Source organism: Calidris pugnax, unplaced genomic scaffold (assembly GCF_001431845.1).
Source record: "Calidris pugnax isolate Ruff unplaced genomic scaffold, ASM143184v1 scaffold18, whole genome shotgun sequence".
In the NCBI taxonomy this organism is placed as follows: Eukaryota; Metazoa; Chordata; class Aves; order Charadriiformes; family Scolopacidae; genus Calidris; species Calidris pugnax.
In genome coordinates, this window is record NW_015090812.1 from 10,350,696 (window position 1) to 10,370,061 (window position 19,366).

General features: G+C 44.8%; 1 protein-coding gene across 18 annotated transcripts in view; it reads right to left on the minus strand.

The window, feature by feature from the left end:
* PTPRF (protein tyrosine phosphatase, receptor type, F) overlaps nt 1-19,366 on the minus strand; it is a 378,493-nt gene that overhangs the window by 95,325 nt on the left and 263,802 nt on the right. For 9 of the 18 annotated variants that reach the window (XM_014939273.1, XM_014939285.1, XM_014939276.1 and 6 more), the window contains exons 6-7: nt 14,167-14,355; nt 6,586-6,603 (exon numbers count right to left, since the gene is read on the minus strand). In XM_014939273.1, coding sequence (XP_014794759.1) covers nt 6,586-6,603; nt 14,167-14,355 — 207 coding nt within the window. The remainder of the gene's footprint in view (nt 1-6,585; nt 6,604-14,166; nt 14,356-19,366) is intronic. The other 9 variants (XM_014939286.1, XM_014939284.1, XM_014939281.1 and 6 more) reach the window with 1 other exon arrangement.

Below are 19,366 nucleotides of genomic sequence, written 5' to 3' on the forward strand. Positions count from 1 at the left end.
AACATACCCAAACTTCAGAAAAAAAACAACAACAACAACAACAAAAACGAGTGGATGTCATCACCCTGAGAAAGAGCCTATCTCTGATTTAGCCTGTAGCTATATAGGGCTGAAAGCAGAGCCAGCTTCAGGTGACAAGGAGTGGTGTCTGCCTAGAAAAAAGTAAGATCCCTAGATAATTCTGCCATGAACACGTACCTGTTTATATGCCCCTTTTAGCCATTTAATACGTATCAGTGGTATTTATACTCTTTATACTTGTGATCACCACACATCTTAAATGCTGGTTGGACAAACTATTTTTCATCTCTAGGGACCTCAGCATCAGTGCTGGAGAGAGATGAGGAAAGTATAAGAGAATGAAGAAAATGAAGGCAGAGGGGAGTTGCAGATTACATGCTATTAGTGCCTGTCAGTTCTGCAGCCAGTGTGGACCAATTTCTAGAATCATACTATAAACATGTAACACGTGTCAGCAACTGCCTACAAACTGTTGAGGGACACTGGGCAAGGAATTCTGGTTTTGTCTGGGTTGGCACAACTATTCAAACTCAGGTGCAGCAGGAGTAAGAGAAAACCCAGAAAGCAGAAGGAAGTTAATGTAAAACTCTCAGCTGAACCAGAAAGATATCAGTTACTGCAATTAATCATCATTAGACAAACATAAAGATTCCCCAGTATAGCTGACAGCTAGCAGGGAGTGGAGGGATCATGGTAAACGGATGGCAGTCAGCAGGACTATAGTGCTTTTCTTGGAGGATAATCTAAAACTAATGATAGATACAGGAGAGGGCAGGGTATCTCAGGGCACAGAGATTTATGAATAAAGTTAAGAAGCTCAGACATTGCTGCCATCAGAAAGCTGGAAACGTAAATGCATCTGAGCCTTTGGAAAAACTCCCTAAGTGTAAAATGCTCCAGGCCCTAGTTTAGTCATCCCAGAGAAAGGCAACAGCTTCATCTCTTGGAGGGCTCAAGTCTAGGCTGGACAGGACACAAGGGGCTACAGGAAAGAATGAACGAACTGAGTCCTGAGTAGCTCATTTCCCTGAAATTCATGGGAGCTGCATCCAAAAACCCTCAAAAGCGCAGTGAATTCTTTGCTTTGACAAGTGCAAAGGACCTGATTTCTATTCCTAGCCCTGTCAACATCTCATCTTGTAATCTTCTGCGCCTCTGCAAACCAGGGCTAGGAAGGCTGATTTACTTTTATTCATTACTTTGGGATTTATGTTGCACAAGTTGCTGAGTAAGGTCTTGTTCACACAGGATGTTACTGTAGACTTCTCATATGGACTCCCCAAGTGCTCCAGTGCCAGGTGCCTTGTTCTCGTCTGCATGGCTGAGTCCTGATGCGCAATCACATAGCGTGGCTTCAGCGGATGCATGAGGACCATCTACCATGAGGATGCTCATATGTGTACAGAGAGGAATGGTGAACAGCTTGTTTGGGAGTTTGTGGGGGCTCTGCAGCCGTACGTGCCCATCAGAGCGAAACCTCTCCCTGCTGAGCACCACTCGACCTCCGCTGCCTCCCAAGCACCCTGAACCACAGTGGGGCTCCAGCAGAAGAGGGGCAGCCACTCCTCACCATGCTGTGGTGTCATGTCGATCTCGCTTGCGGCACAGATCTGTTCCCGATAACACATCTCAGCTTATCAGAGAGTTGACAGCTCCTGAGAAAAACCCCTGGCTGCTCTCCAGTGCCAAGGAGAATGGTGACAAGGCAGAGCTTTCTGGGGCTGAGAGCAGGAGCAGGCTCTGCTGACTGACAAGCACCCCTTATAGGTTCTTTACTCTGTGCTGGTATCTCCTTGCCTGTCCCTTCCCTCCTCTCCTAGATTTTTCTTTTGCTCTTTAAACTTGGGCACAGACAGCAGCTCTCCAAGATACTTATCTATTCAAATATACTTGTGCTCAGGCAGAATCATTAGTTGCAGTGACAGTGGTTAAAAGAAGCATTTAAAAAGTGCACTGCACAGGGAGAGGATGGGGAAGGCAGATCCTGATAAGGACCGCTTCTTGGCAGCGTGGGGTACTGTTGTGCCACGGAGGGCTCGTCACTCTCTCCTCCAGGTGACAAACCAAATGTAAAAAGCTCCAAGCTGCCATACAAATTGATCTCTCGGAAATCCTGCTCTGTTGCTCATCTTCTCCCAGAGAGCACCACATGCAGTTAAACACAGCAGCCCTTGGGGCGACACTCTTCCACATCTACTCAGGTTGGAGCTCCATCCCCAGCTGTAGGAGCAGCTCTGTTTCTCTAGCAGGGCATTCACAGCCTCAGTCCCCCCTGGCTCAGAGGTGGGGACTGACCTTTTGCCCTGGTAATAAAATTAGACACGGAATGAAATGCTCCCGTAAGTACCCAAGAGTCAGGGAAACTGGGCTGCAGTCACAGCACTCATCTAAGGAACGAACTTGCAGTGCAGATGTTAATGAACCCAGCTACTTGACTAGGGCCCTTCCTCTCAGGGAACAAGTAAACTTTGCCCACCCTGCACACTCGAGGACATGACTATCCCAAGTCCTTCCCCCTTCCCTTTCCTCTGCCTCCCACCAGCTTCCTCCACAGAAACACTGCCTGACTTTTCCTGAGGCAGTATTCTTAGTCACCCCTTCAGCCAGTGCTCAGGTGTGGGTCCCAATCCCCGTTCTGCTAAAAATTCCCTCCCAGAGGACAATCCTCCTCAAAATCTATTCAGCTGTGGAGCAGGGCCAGAGGCAAGCCCAGACCAAACAAGGACCCACAAGTGTGAAAATGGTGGAGAGACACTGTGAAGCCCTGACAACTAGGGGGTTGGACTTTCACACCCTGGCTGCTGCCCAAGATAACCAACACTTGCCACGGGAGCTGTGAAAAACTGAAAGGCATTAAAACCATGCAAGAGTCACTAATAACAAAAATAAGCCTTTCCCATATTCACTATTTTTTGTAATTTATAACAGCAGCACCACCCAGCTGTTACAGAGGATTGCACGTAGCCTTCACCAGCCATCAGCACTGCCAATTATGCAAAACAAGACAACCATAAATATATTTGCATTGTTAGTGTTCATTATGGTCATTATGCCCGAGAGGCTGGTGATTGGCATGCAAGGGGCCTGCTCTGGATGGCAGCGCCGCGGAGAAATCACTCTCCTGTGCACCATGGGCTGCTGTGGACACTACCCGACCACTGCCACCAAGACAGAGTCAGTAAAACAGGAGAGGAGACCCAATGTGCTCAGCAGCACGAGGTCTCCTCAGAGACAGCGGAGTTTCAGGATGCTCTGATCTCTCACCAGCAGGTACAGGACTCTGCGTCAGAAGCAAAACTACAGCACTGTCAAATGCACAGTAACGCCTCTGTGTTCCCTCTAAAGGGACATGAGTCAATCTGAGTCCCGACAGTAAGAAACATGGCATTACAAACATTTCCAGGCACTACCCCACCCAGCCTCCCCCCGACACTGTCTGCTCCTGCAAGCATATCTTCACACTTCTAAATTGTTTTCCTTTCACTGGTTGGTTTTTTTTTTTGTGACTGGAAAAGCTCAAGAAACAAGAAAAAAATCCTATCATATACAAAGTGCAATCAAACGTACAAACACATGCTCAAAAAGAGACAGCAAAATTCTTTTAGCTTCCTCTAATCTCCTTGGATAGCTTTATGCTCCAGCTCGCAGGATAGTGTCGAAATACTGGAGCTATATTTAAACCAGTTTGCTGGGGACTGGAAAAGGTTTAGCTGCAGCTATACAGAAGTCGGTGCGGGCGTTTACCTGGCTTCCCAGATAGACAGCTTCTGACACCCAAGTGAGCTGATCTAAAGTTAATTCAGACAGACCTCTGCGGGGAAGAAATACTCTTATGTATAGGAACCCCAGATATTTCCTGTGGTGACAGAAAAGTAACAAATAAATCTGACTGGAGAGGGAAAATGCCTGAGATGATGATATTTTTTTACCTCCTCGTGTGCATTCGATCTAGGGCCTGTTCACTCCAGCACCCACCAGAAACACAACAGTGCTCTGCTCTCTCTTACAGCCTGTGGCAGGAAAATGCAGCCAAGTTTCACAAAAGGTTGAGCGAGTTCAATTCCAGAGAAATACTGGAAATTAGTATCTTATAGTCTGCTTTGAAAATAGGAATGAGGCAGAACTTGCTTAAACATGGACTTGCTGATACTATCTGTGGGTCACCTTAAGAAGCTAGTTATTTCCTAATCTGATGAGCACCTGCCAGCTCCATGTCTTTCTGAGGAACAAATAGGGATTTCAATATTAAACTACTATCTGGGACAGTCCTGGAGGGGTAAAGAGTGAAGCTACAAACTGAGATGCTGAATTATAGATGGGAGCTCCTCCCATTTCAGGGAAGCCAGAGATTCTTGGACAGAAATGACCAAATACATGGGGGTAAGGTCACATGAAGTGTTGAGAGAGAAAAATCTCCTGTTTGGAGGGGTGCATGGTAGAATTTCTCAGGTCATCCTCTCGCTAACCACATGCTGCTCGCTGTGAGTGGGTTCCCTGCTGCTCCACCACAAAGGCCTTGGGCAACGTTTGAACCTCCCAAGTACTCCAGACACATAACTCCTAGTGACACAGTCACAGCAACAATTAAATCCAACTAAAACCATCCCTCCCCCCAAACATTATTACCAAAAGGGTTCGTTAAGAGTCATTAGTTCACCCTTCCTTTCAGACCAAATTAATGGATTCCAAAGCATCAAACTTACCTTAATGAGGAACAAGAGTGCAGCTGGGTATAGAACATGGCAGAACAGTCACTTCTACATGGACACAACCTCACCATCATAAAAGCACTTTCATCTAATCTGTCGTTATCTTTAGAAATTCAATGACCTCCGTTTTAAATAAAAGGCATTAGGCTGACAGAAATCCTCTGGGAGAAGCCAGAGAGCAGCACGTGGCTTCTGTTTGCTCTCACAGAAATGTCATCTTTGACATTCAAACAGGACACATATATTTTAAATAATGTCAAGAACATTCTTAAAATACCTCATCAGGACTCAAACGGGGGTGGGAAGTGGGGTGGGGAGTGTGGGGAACTTATGTTTCATGAGATGGATGGTTCTTTTCACAGAAATGTGTTCGGTTCCCAAGCAGGACGTATGGAGCATCCATGCGGTTCTGGTGCTGAGTCACTAATGTCATCAGACAGGGCGGGCGCGCGGGGAGGCCCCGGGACGGCTGCGCGCTCGGCGTGCGCGGCTGGCAGCTCAGAGCGCCCGGCTAGTTAGCATTCGATCTGTCATTTCATTTTAGGATTTGCAGTAGAAACAGGAGATGAAGAAATAGTTTAAGGAGCTTGTAACATCACAGCTGTCAATCTCCAGCGTTCCAAAGGGAGGAATGACAGATATATAAGCCCATTCATATCAAAATAAGGTTTGCAGTCTTTTTCCCTGACCCAGATTTGCTACAGAGTCAAGTTAATGCAAATACGCATCAAACGGCAATTCACATTTATTCTAAAATCACTTAACGGGAGCTGAAAACATTAACCCCCAGCAACAGAACCAGTTCCAGAGAGTCAGATTATTAACTTCCAGCAGTGATTCAGGGAAAAGGGGGAGGGAAAGGGGAGAAGGGGGAAAACTGAACGAATGAGGTCGTGTTGATTTGTAGGTGGTAGTCATTCTGTCGAGAAATCCAGGGGTCAGTCAACAGGGGTAACCAAAATCACAAGAGAATTCAGAAGGGCCTTAGCATGTAACGCTGATTAACACACTAAAGTTAATCTAAAGGGACAGCTTTGAGTGTTTAGGCTAGAAAAGACAACACTCCAATTGGAAAGTCATTACTGGTGCATACAGGCTGTGAAAACTAGCCAGGGACTGTGCACACTGGGCTGTCAAACCAGGGGCGGGTATAATTAATGAAGGCCTAAAGCAGCCAGATGTGCTTATGATTCATCTATTTAAAACAAATCTTTGTGCCGCAAAGCAACATTGGCGTGTCCGGCTCAGAAAGGGGGGTCTGGGGCAGCGGTCCTCCGCTCTGCTGCCACGTTAAAGGGTTAGCACAGAAGAAAGGCAAACATGAGGAACACAAACAAAGGTGCTCCTTACGCCAGAGCCAGATTTGCTCAATCTTTCAAGAATTTATCTCCTTCTGATTACAGTTTCATGCCTGTCAGCAGCAGCTGAGAAGAATTCGACCGTTCTCTTGTGAAAATGTTACCTCCTTACACTTACACCAAAGCAATCCATCTAAAATCCCCTAGACACAAAACCTCAGAGGCCACAACTGCGCGGGAAATTCAGAGACTTTCAGGAGCTGCAGGAGACATCAACCCTCCGGTGGCGGAAGCCAGGGACCATTTTCCAGTTTGCAAACTTTCCGTTGAATAACCCCCTTTCAACAGTGCAAAATCGCAATGGATGAGTCTACAAGAAATCACGCTAAAAACCAACCAAAATAAACACACTAGTGGGAGAGTGCAGATGAGCAAGAGCGCTGGCAGAGTTAGGGCTGAGAGTAAAAGCTGGAGATGAGAAACACCGGAGGAGAAGGGACAAGGCAGACAGGAGATGGAGTGACGTGACAACTGGAGGCACATTTCAGCATTCTTACCTCTGATCGGTGTACCACCTGGTGAGGTAATTTGAATGCAAATAAGATTAGAGAGAAGCATTAGTACAAAGAGGAAAGGAAGAAAATTATAACTAAAAAGCAGAAAGTTTTTTTAAAGCTAGAATTTGTATTAGCGCGACAGGAATAAACAAAAAGAAACTGATGTGCAATAAAAGTCAGAGTGACACTCTCAGGAGGTTAGTAAAGCTCATCGCTTCCAGGAGTGCAGCACCAAGCCCTGCTTCTTGCCATTGAAGCCACCACCCTCACAAACGGGGGGCCGAACTAAGCTGCCGAGGTGGCATTGCTGGCTGGCCTCACCACTCGCATTCACCCACACCACTGTTCAAGCAGTTGAGATGGAGGACACGCTGGGAAGATGGTGCAGTGCCCCTTCATTCCTCATACAGAACAAGGAGGGGGTGTCCTGGGGGCTGTGTGACCGTGGGTGTGCTGGGCAGGAGGGGTGGAAAGCGCATGGCTGCGGGCGCTAGGTGCAATATTGCTTTGAGGTTAGAATGACCAGTGGGACAAAATCTGCTCGCTTAAAGAAATTAAACTTGGGGGAGAGCGTAACAAATCAGTTTTGAGCGATTCTCCGCATTCGCATAACCCTTGCATCAGGTTCCCTCTGGCAAAGAAATCGGTGTCATGCAGAATTAACTTTACATACAGAAATATTTCGAAACGAAGTAGTTTCTGGTAATGTAACAGTGGCAGGCTAGCCAGACCTCTACTGTTTCCACCTAATTTGGGTGTTGGCTGGAGAAAGGAATCCCTACCCTCTTTATAAGGCACTAGAGATAATTTCACATGCTATAATGAAGAGTATCTTATAAGGAGGGCTTCTCTGGGAGTGAGGTTCAGTTTTGCTGTTGCAATGATCTATAAAGGTTTGTTTTATGAGGTCAATGTATTTAGCAAGTGGAGGATCCACTGGTCAGTGTCTTGAGTTCAGCGTAAAATCAATAACGAAGCATGACTGAAGGGAAAATGCTTCAACTAGGCAAATTGGCAGGGAACCCTTCTAAATCCCCACTTTTGTCCCCTTGGTCTTATTTTGCACATATGAAGGCTGTTAGTATAAGGGAGAGATTCATGCAGATTGAATCTGTAGGCAGTTCATGGTATGTGTTGGTTTTATGCAGATTTGTAGGATCTGGATACCAAGCACTTACCAAAGAAAACTGAGGAGTTTAAACAGACAGAAAAACAGGGTTAAACAGGACACAGTGTGTCAAATCATGTTCAGTGTATTGATTAATAAATACCAGTATGCATACAAGAGTGTCGTGTATCTCAGATTTACAGCTCATTCCATTATCCACAACAATGATCACCCAATGGGAAAGAAAGACAGAAAAGAATTTCTGTAAATACAAAGAAGGCATATTTTAAGCATGTTTAACTTGCCTCTTAAAAAGTAATTACAATATTTATACTTATTCTTTTTCTTTCCTAACTACCCTTTCCTTTAGGCAGAGTCCTTTCTCTAAGTGAGAGCAGCAATTCAAACTACTCTGTTTAGCATTTTCCTCTGCCAAGATGACATTACCCCATTTTAACTTTACATCTGGTTATATTTTCTGATGCTTTCTATCCACAGATGACTGAAGCATCAGGAAAGATCCTGCAGTCACTGAAGTTGTGGGTAATTTCATTCTTGCAATAATAAATCTGCTGCTTATTTATCTATCTCAGTAACTACCGCTACCCTTGACAGAACAGTTATACCCAGAAATACTTGCATGGAACAGCACAGCCATGGAAAACAGGGTTATTTCGCTTTGCCTGTTTGGAAAGTTTGCCAAGTGATATTTTTGTTCTGTTTGGTCTAGGGCCTCCCTCCACCTCCCGCCCCCGTCCTCATCCTCTTCCACAATTCTCAGAGTTAAGAAAAGCATCACCACAGTGTGTCACTTCCCATGGGAATGGTGCAATGACTTTGAGCACGAGCCCAAGGGGCAGAAAACAGAACTTCCTTCTCTCTCATCTGGCTGAAATGGGTTTTGTTGTTCTGCCCTAGAACTGAAAAGATTTGAGGCAAATCTTTAAATCTACTCCCTGTAGAGGCTAAACCCTTTCTCTAATATGCAATTGTCTACAGAGAGGTCTAGGAGCAACTGCATAGTTGAAGCGGATTCCCTAAAACGTGTGACCAGCTCATTTTTTCCTGCATTAAATCCCAATCCTCCTGGCCTCCGAATGTAAGACAACCCTTGTGGGAGCAGCACAGAGGCTCGCTGTATTTAGCACAGTGTTTGTTCTGGGTCTCTCTCACCTCTGCAAAGTTAAGACATTCACTCTTCACTCAGAGGAGACCATTATGGAGAACGCACAAGGCTTTTTCTGTTGGACTCCAGATTTCCTCGTCCAGAAGAAATAAAAGTTCCCACTCACCCTTTACATCATATGACAACACATCTCTGGCCGTTGTCCTTTCAGGGTGTCCCTCAAAGGGACCAAATCACAGCACAGAGGCCACAGAGTGCCAACATAACAGAGTCCATCAAGTGCTAGAAGTGCCATCACTTCAATGGTTACTGAGGCCAACTTGTGTCTTGTGATCACCAGGCTGCTTTATACAAAGAGCATCCCAAGATCAAACTTCAGACCCAATTCTTTGTGTGATTTGAAAAGTTTGAAACACTCATAAAGGAGAGTTGATTTCCCCTTCATGACAACAGACACTGAATAAAGCCCCACACGTTCGCTTCAGCCAGGAATGAACGCTGACCCCAACATCCTCTGTGTACTGGAAGCGCACAGCCAGGTGCCCAAGGCAAGGCAAGGATGACACACTGGAAAATCCCATGGGGTTATTTGCATCAGTATTTTCCAGTCTCAGTGTTGGAGAAAGGACTTCACTCTGCTGACACAAACTCACCCCAGATTTATCAACAAACCACTTCCCTATAGCAACCTAAACCACCAAAAAGTCACTCCAAAGCAATACCAAACAGAGAAACCAAGGCTCTTGCTGGCTGCAACTGGGCACTAGGGCAGCGTAACACTGAATCCCAGGGATCTCCTACAGCTTTCAGCTACTTCCTAACATAATTACAGGGGAAACTATTTTCAGAAGTGAAAGTACTATAGAAAAGACTGGCTATTTGCATCCAGTTGCAAGAGGGAGTACATGTAGATCCCATCATTGCTGTGTGTTTCTCACACAGCAAGACCGGGATGTGTAGTATAGGTTCTTCCAGGACGTAAAACTTCAGCTGTCAACTGTTTGGTCATGATATTGCTTCAACTCTCATCCAGCCAGTCCTCTCTGAGAAAGCATCCATCCTTGTGCCGGTATCCTGATCCTTTCGGGTAATGCTCCCCAATCCCCATTTTTGGGGCTGTTCTGACACACCTTGTCCCAAGCCGATGCTCACCTGATATCTAGACTCAAAGCTGTTTCTTGCCAGAAGCTGAATGTCTTCTGCTGCATACTGACTGCTGGCTATTACCCATGAAGCAGGGTATGGCCGTTAGTGCCATTTCACCGGGACAGGCACCACTTCATTCTGCAAGTTTGTTCTGTGTGCATTGTGTATCTTTTTTGTTTCCAAATATATAGTGCTTCTATCTATAGGATCAAGACTAAAATGAAAACGCTGGTAAATCTGAGAGTGTAACTGCAGCAAGGTGATCTGGTGAGTCGGCTCCCACTGCTTCTTTGTTAGAGGGACCTACACATTTCCAGAGTAACTGAAGTCACCTGCAGAGCTCTCTCTGATACTTTACTTGAAGTTAATTGCCGGAAAGCCACACTAGGGTCTAGGGCAAGGTTCGATAACTCAGTTAATTGATGGTGATTAAAAGAGAGCGATACTTGTTGTAAGAACCAAGTTCTTTACTAGATGAAAGATGACAATGCTCCCTGAATTTCTGGAGTTTCCTTACATGGCCAAGGTACCTGTATGTTAACATTCAGAATATTTATTTATTCTAATTTGACATTTTGTTCATAAGTTTTCTGAAGAGCAAGGTGAAAGAGCAATTCTTCAACTACAAAACTCAATGGAAGCATTCAAAAGCTTTGAGAGTATGAATACTATCAGAGTTGCTTTGAAATCTTTGGGCGTTTGCAGTCCAAGAATCTTTATGGAAGAACTAGGAAGCATCGGTACAACCTGATCTATATTGAGAAAGTTTCCACTGCACCATCAACTAATTTTAAAACACGTTTAGAGGTGTAGCACTCACTGACCCTTGCTGCCAGAATTCATATGTACATCGCCTGCCATACTATAATGTCCAGAGAGTTTTAAAATCAGTTCAGCCAAACAGGTTTTAAATGAGTTTGCATGCTGGGGAGGATTCCCAGCCCAGAGTTGGCCTTAGATCCTGTGTCAGTGACCGAGAGGCAGTGACTGAAGCTACGGACCCTGGGGGAGAACAGGGAGTTGTCCTGAGTCACTGCATTTGCAGAAAAGCAGCCTCTCCACAAGAGATGGGAAGTATTACCAAGATGAGCAAGGGACAATTTTCCTAGAACCAGCATGAGTCAGAGACTTTGCTTTTGCCTTGATCTGTGATAATGGAGATGAAAACCTGTATTTATTTTTGTTCTTATCTCTAGAGCAATTAGCCCAACATGTACTGGCCAAACTATCCAAGAGCTGGACTTAAAAAAGCATTAAATATTACTCGGGAGAAAAGATGTATTACTGGGGTTACTGGGGAGAAAGGGGAAAAAAGCCCTCTAAATATAAAGATTTATGCCGTCAGAAGGTTTAATGAGTATAATGCATATACATACATAGAAATGTAATTAGTAAATGAGGGACAGTAGGACACAAGGTAGATTTATAAACTGTATTTGCTCCTGACAAAGACACCAGTCCTCTGGGGTTAAAAGAGCCTAAGATGATGGCTTGGTTGTTTTAAACCACAAACTCTCTCATACCTTGACACAAGATGAACAGACCTCCAGAAACTGATGTTCAAAGTCCCCCTGGGCACATGATCTGACTGCATGCAAGTTCAAAGACCTGCCTGAAGCCCCCAGAGCACTGCCAGCCCACATAACTGTGGGTGTCAGAAGAGAGCACCTTTCCCAGGCGTGCTGCTTCTTTACCTCTAGCTATTTCCACTCTAGGAACCTGAAGAAATGAAATCATCCCTCAACCCCCTCTCTAAGTCAGAATCCAAAGCTGCTTTGACCTTTATGACCTATATTTAGTACATCTGAATAATAATATATTATGTACTCGTTGAAGGTCAGACACTCTATATATGCAATATTGGGCTCATACCGTGCCGTAGCTATTTTAACTATATTACATCTGTCTAGCTTTTATTGGGTTTTAATTAAATGAAATTAAATGAGCGTATATTTAGATTGAGATAGTATAAACTGACATTCATGCAGATATGCCAGGCTGGCTGTAAGATATGATCTTAATGGAGCAGAGACTTTGCAAACTATTAAACTCTGCCATATAATGAGGTATCTATTTAAATACTCTTTTCTTTGAAAAACAACTCTGCCCCACTATGGTTTAGTGCTGGAGAGCTCAATTAGCACCTTGCAGAATGGATCAGAGACTGCCTAACCCATCGCACTGCTCACATAGGGTGACTGCAGTCAGGTAAGTCAGGCCCTTCAAAGCGCAGGCCTTACTTTATATCAACTACAAACATAGGAAAAAGCCACAAATGCAAGCAGGGGTTGAATCTCTGGCCCAAGAGAAGTGGTAAACTTCTTGCTCTCCGCTCATGCCGGGGTGGAACAGAGCCTTGGTGAATTTTAGCATTGTATCACCAGGTCCCTGAAAATAAAACTTCACTCATATTTGGAAGTCTTTTGCATTGAACTGTGGAAACCTCCCTTACTACATTATAGAGCTAATCAATTTCTTTTGCGAGTCTGAGGATGTGTGCTGCTCATTGATTTCTAAAAGGTTCCCTTGACACCTCCCTTGGTAATTACTGTGTCTTCATGAAGCAGCCAGCTCTAGAGTTTGAATCCCAGGTGAAATATTCAATTGAGATGTAGCTCAAGAACAGCGAATAGGAAGCAAAACTTGGACACAGTGACAGGGTTTACTAGTTTGTTTTTAAACTTTCTATCTCACTAAACTTGTGAAGCAGCTGGTAAAGAGGCAGCCAAGTGCCTGTGAAAAGGAGGCTGAAGAATGTACAGCAAGTGCATCAGGAGCTGCCTTGCTGCTCATTTATGGTAATTTCTGATGCTGATTTAGTCAGCTATCAAGTGAAACACATCCATGTGCACTTTCCTATTGCTGCTTCCTAAACCTTCTCAGAATAATTAACAAGTGTGATATTTTCTTTCAGCACAAACAGATCAAGATTAAACCATGTTGTGGGGGAGATAAGCTAAAGGTCACTGGGAAATTTCATAAGCTATAAATGCATTAGTATAATTAGTGCTCACTGGTACATCAAGGTGGGATCAGGAGTGTCAGGCTGGGTTCTATTTTTGATGAGAGTGATGTCTCATTACCCACTCCCCCAAGTACAAGCCCACTTCTTATCATCCAAGCATCATCAGATTTATGCAGAGGGCTCCTGCTATAGGGAAATGTGTCAAGACGTTCACCTTGCTAGGAGGAAGATGGTGTTGCCCTGGCAGCAGCACTCAAAACAAATGGCTTTTGAGTGCCTAGAGCTACATCATGGCCAGGCAAGGCAGTCTGCCTCTTATTTAAGCATGAGATCCTTCTAGACCAATGTTGTTCCAGATCTGCTACCTGCTGTACTTCCTGTAGAATACTGTGGGCTTTTTTCCCCCAAATTAAAGTTGCTGTGTAGTGCTGCTGTGCATTGTTAAATAGCCACTGCAATTCATGCTGGGGTGCTGCACTTCAGCAGTGAATAAAGCAATGTTTTATTTTCTTTAATTCTCTAATGGGCCTCGTAGTCCTGGGAGAACAAACAGTGCAGCACAAAAACAAGAGTTACTTGCTAAAATGAGTGCGTTCTTATCCACCCACAAGAACTAACTGTCTGTAGTTCAAAAGCTAGTATTTGGATTATCAAACAAAAAATAAAAAAGAAATGGTGTATTTCAAAACTGTGTCCACCTTCCTTTGCAATCCATAGAATTGCTGCTGCTTGGATTTTTCTTTATTCCTGTGGTGTCACATAGCACAAATGATAAAGATCTCAACAGAAAGCAGAGCACTGTTTTCAAGAGTCTGTGTAAGAAGTGAAGTAGTACATGGCCACTGATTGCAAAATCTCAACCAGTATCTCATTGTCCTGATTTGCACTGTGCTCCCATTAAAAGTATCTGAGACCTGTTGAGTTGGTAGCGGAATGTCTGAGCCTACCAAGGATTTGGGGCAATGTCAAGATGGTCTACCGAAGAAGGAATCCAGGTGTTGTTCCAAAAGGCATGTCCACGCTAATGTCTCCTTTTGACAAGCCACGATATTCTGCCAGAGCGGATCAGCTCCAAAAACTGTTTTTATATTGCAAAAGAAACAAGTTCAAATCAAACTGACATTGGTGTTTAGAACTGCATTTCAGCATCACATTGAAAAATTAATAGCAGCAAGTAAAGAGAAAAGGGAGGAAGAGTGAGGAGGTAGGGAAGGCTTACTTGCTTTGCTACCTTACCCGAGCGGAGCTGCTTGATTCGCCCATTGCTAGTCGCAGTGTCAACAGGCAGGAAGTCCTTAAACCAGGAGATTTCAGGATCAGGGTTACCGCTGGCAGCACAGAGCATTGTGGCCGTGCGGGCCTTTTCCACCACCTTCAGCTGTGGTCCCATGTCAATGGTCGGGAAGCCAGCTGGGAGGTGGTCTTCTGCAAGAGGAAGAAACACACAAGGTTAAAGAGAAACGTTCAGGCGTAGCAATGGTGTACGGTTGTAGTGACAGCAGTGCCCTGGTACAGCATCTGTGCCTCTGCTGGAAAACAGCAGCCTGACTTCCCTACTGAGAAGGTTTTCAAGCCCTTAAAGCACATTAGGCTCTATAATGAGCATTCATTACCCCAATAGAAGCTTCCACTAAATTTAACTCCGTTTAAATCAATTGCCTTGGGAAACGTCCATAATTTTCATTGATACGTAAGCTCCATCTATTGTTGTTAATAATTCAGTAAAAGCAGGTATTTGCCTTTTTGTGGGAGGACCGAGTTGAAGATAACAGACAAACACAAAGCCAAATAGTTTGAGGCATCTTGAAAAACAACAGCTAAACAATAAAACCCCTTAGAATGGTCCAGAGAGGCCCATTTTCTCTTTTTTTGACTAGGAACATTCTGTCACACTGGTAGGATAGACTGTAAATCTCTTCCTCATGCCCCGAAATCTGATTCAGAGGGCTTTTAGAAAATAATGAATGTAAAGCTAATGAGCCACATTCTGCTCATGAGCCGCCTCACCAGACTGTGCGGTGGCAAGCTCCTAGTGCATTTTCTGGGCTGCAGAGAGCAACAGAGGTGCGCAAGAAACGACCAGTGCATGCTCTGGCATGTCTTACTGAAATACTACAAAACAAAGCGCCCCTGTAACTGCTAAAACCATTCATACAGCAGGTACAAAAAGAGTTAATTGGGTTTGCTGCTGCAGAGCACGCTCAGGTAGGCTGGGTGGAATACATTAGGCAGCCTTCACTGATAAGCCAAGGCATGCTCCAACATCGTCATTCAATAGCAGCTGCAGAACAGAGCTCATTTACTCATTCTGTGGCAAGATGTACTGTACTCTGCTAAGCCTGAACTGCAATCAAAAGGACATACTTTCGTAGAAAAAAAGAACTTGAAGAACATTAAGAAGCCTTTAAAGCACCAGAAACTCAATTATTTTCAGTATGCTTCTTTTTTCCCCTATTTTAAGGGAACTTAAGCAAACCTTCCTCTTTGGCAAATCCAATTCTGCAAGGCTCCCAGCTCACTGCAGTGTTTAAACAAACAAGATCTCAGCATCTTCCCAAGTCCCAGAGGAGTCTGAACTTGCTGCAATCTGATTTTTCCTGCTATCATCATACATCTGGAACCTTACCCCTCACTCCCGACAGGAATAGGCCACCTCAGGTGCTTCCTTCTACCTGTACTGCCACACCTGCAGCACAAACACGGCCTGTGGTGGCTAATCTTACGTATTTCTCTGTAAGATCTCAGGAGAATTCCCAAGACCCTTGACTTGTTTGCAAATCAAGACTCTGTAGCACAAGGCAACATCTGCTGTAAACAAAACAATGCCCTAGAATACTGTTTTTCTGTTTAGATGAGAGTGGCTATGAAACACCCAAGGTTTTCTAAAGGCAAAAGCGGTTCCTGATGCTTATTAAAAGTGCCAACCATATTTTGTCTCCCGGCCTCCCAAGAAACCTCTCTCATCATGAGCAAACATAAATGGAATTATTTTTTTTTTCCTAAATGAAAGGTACCACGAAAACTAGTTCTTTTTTAATTTGCTCTCCATTGATTTTCAAAGACAAAAGGTACATAGAGCTTAACTGGAATGACACCAGAGCTAGCATTCAATAACAAGCAACAGAAACACTCAATACTGAGCAACCACAATGCATACTCCTACATAGCTGAAAAGAAACTGAAGAAGGGTACACACAAAAGTACAGCACGGTGTAGATTGAAAAGCAAAGGAAGATTCATAGGAAAAGTGGTAAAACAATGACATTCCCTTGGATGGAGGCCAAGTTTGCCTAAAGTGCAGCACCTTGCTATTTATGGTATTGAAAGTAGATATTTACTCTGGGGAGGCTGAAACCCTGAAGTGATCTAATCTAATCACCATGATTACCATTGACAATCTTTTCTGGTTTGTTCAAGATTTTACAAAGAATGCACTGAGCTAAGTATCACCCAGTTAACCTCGTCCAAAGTCTGTGCGGAGGCTTAGCACATAGCTGAAAGCAAATCTGAAACCAGCATTTGTGCAAGAAATCTCTTCCCATCTGCAGTGATCCTTTGCCCACAGACAAGGCAGAGATCAGAAAATCCTTCACAGTGCCTGATCCACAGGTACACAACCAGCCTGCCGCACTAATTAAATCAAAATTAGCAGTTTGTGAGTATGTTCTAACCTTGACTTCGCAGGGTACAACAGAGTGATGCTGATTACAAAGACCCAGCAGCAAAGCCACCTCTGCCATGCTAGAAATCTTAGATTAAGCCTTTTCTGGACTCCAAAGAGACAAAGTGCTGCTCCCAAACCATGCACCCCCTGCAAGCCCAAGCCATCATGGAGTCCGGGTGGGAATGCTGGGCAATCAACACCCGGACAGAGGGCACTGGTGACCAGGGGAAATCTGATAGCCAGTCTCTGATGGCATCTCAGACACAGGGAGGCTGGGGTTCACCTGCTGTTAGTTCTGGGGTAGCTCTAGGGGACCTGCACGGGGCCAAGGTCACAGTGTCTGGGGCTCAAGATCAAAGGGAGGGTGAGCACCTTCTCCAGATTCAAGGGCCTCAGGTGTCTGTACCATCATGAAATAGGGGAACCCAACTACTGCAGGTCCTCCTCTGGCACTGTGTGGCTCTGGCAGCCCCCCTGAACCCTCCTGGAGAAGAGTGGCTGTGGAGAAATCCTGAGCTGGTCACCCCACAGAGTACATCCCGCCACAGGCCCACACCTGCCCTGTCAGCAATGTTCCTGTAGAGATAATGGGGCTCCGTTCCAGCCCGGCTTGGTGTTGCTGACTTCACTGGGACAGCCAGGGATGTCTCTGTGTTCAAACACTACAGGCGACGATAGGAGTTCAGAGCTGTTCTTGCCTTGCCTTCCCCTCCGGCAAAAGTCTAATCTAGGTCTAATTATGAGGCTCAGTCATGCCTCGGCTCCTTTCAGCCCTCGCTAGCTGCACTAACTTGTCTGCACAAGGAGCTCGGCAGTAATAGCTGTCCTCCTATTCATGCCAATACGTGGATACCCTTATTCTAGAAAATGAGTTTGTCAGCACTTGGTTTTATTCAAGGACAGCCCGTGTGCTTTTAATACACATTAAAACAGGCTATGAATCTGCTTTCAAGTGCAGACTATCTAAACCAGTTTTTCTTTTTGGGTTTCAGATACTTTCAGAAGCAGTGTATCTCAGGCAGGTGTTAGGTAAGAACAAGCAAAATCTAGGCACAAGCAGGAGGCTTTTTGGCATAACAAGCTCAAATTCCCTCCATGGACTACAGCAGCAGAAGCAGGAATGATAGGAGAGCAGGAAGAGAAGAGAGAAGCTGGAGGAAAGAAGAAGGAAACAATGAGAGAGAGAAGAAAAGGGTGGGTTTTGCAATTACAAATGGAAACTCAGAAAATCCATGACCAGGCTGAGGTCTTGCTAGCAGCAGTCACCAAGGAGCCAGGAATGTCCCTCTGGCATCTAGCATGACAGCATGTGGAGAGGATATCTCATGCTCACTTGACAGCTCCCTTTGCTAATCTCCTTCCTGAGGTGACAGAAATCTAACCTCCCTTCTCTTACAGCTCTTTTGTGCCACACATTTCCCGTATTTAAGGGAAAAGCTAAGGTAAGAAACATTTCCCACAGCCCCAAATGGGAGCTGAGACCTCCTTCAGAGCAGCTGCAATTTACGTGGCTCATTCACCAGCTCCCCAGAAAACTACCTATCTTGAGGATGCTGTCGTGAGACACATACCCCCCTTGGGGCATCCTTATTTTCTGCATCACTCCAAATATCAAGTGATGATAAGGAACACAGAGGCAATTGCAATTTATGTCTTATGAGAAGCACGGATCAGCCCCAGCATGGAACGGTATGTGGATAACAGCTGCTTACAGGAAAGGCCTGCAGAGGAGTCTGTGGTGAGCACAGCTGTTGATGGCTGAATCCTGCAGGATTACCCCCAGGATTTTGCTCAAAACTTGTAATCTCTCACAGAACAGAAAAGTTGGAGGGGTTGGATATCGGGTTCCTACTAGCACAAACCCCATACAGCACTCCCTAGTCCTGTAGCCACACAACTGTGTTTTTTGGGGTGATGTCATGACTTGGCACCAGTAAAACTTTCCCTCTACCACTGAGAACTTCCTCTGTGTCAATGTAGGAAACAGTATTCTAGAAACGATAGCGAAAACTGTAAACACATTTATGGGAGTTATTTGTCATATTCCTCTTCCTATTAAAGCCAGGCCTGCTTAGTAACTTGAGTCCAATTGATCAGACTGCCAAGGGAGAGAAAAAAATGATCCCAAATATAATTTGGAAATAACAAAAAGTAGCTTTTCTATACATTACAGCTATAGCTGTGAGGTTAAATCTCCTACAATCTATCAAAACCACTGCCCCACTGGAAGGGGTGTTCTCAGCTCATTTCAGCTGAGATATTGGACCTTATCCCTACACAGGGCTGGAAACAGCTTATCTGGGCCACTGGCTCCTGCCAACCTGCATCAGCTGAGGAACCTCCAGCCCAACATCAATTTTAGGGGCTCGGTAGGGATGATTAAAACACAAAGCTGCTTTGTTTTCAATTCTGCCAGCTATCTGAAGCCACTCTGGAGTGTGTGGTGCTAGGGACAAGCCAGGAAATGGACTGAGGGCAGAAATCTCTCTGATAAATGCATTTAGACTGTGGTCAGCATTGCACTGGAGCAGGGTACACGTATCAAAAGCTATTTCTCGTGTTCCCTACCCATTAGGTGAGGCAGGCTGGGATCTCACCCACTTCAAGTCACCGGGGCTGAACTGATCCTGGTAAGAGGTAGCGGTTTGATGCAATATAACAGGATGTTGCAGGGGTAACCCTTCTCCACTGATGGACTTGTACTTGATGGATCAACGGAATTACTTTACAAATTCTCCAAGCTTCCAAATCTCCCTTTGAGACACTAAAGGC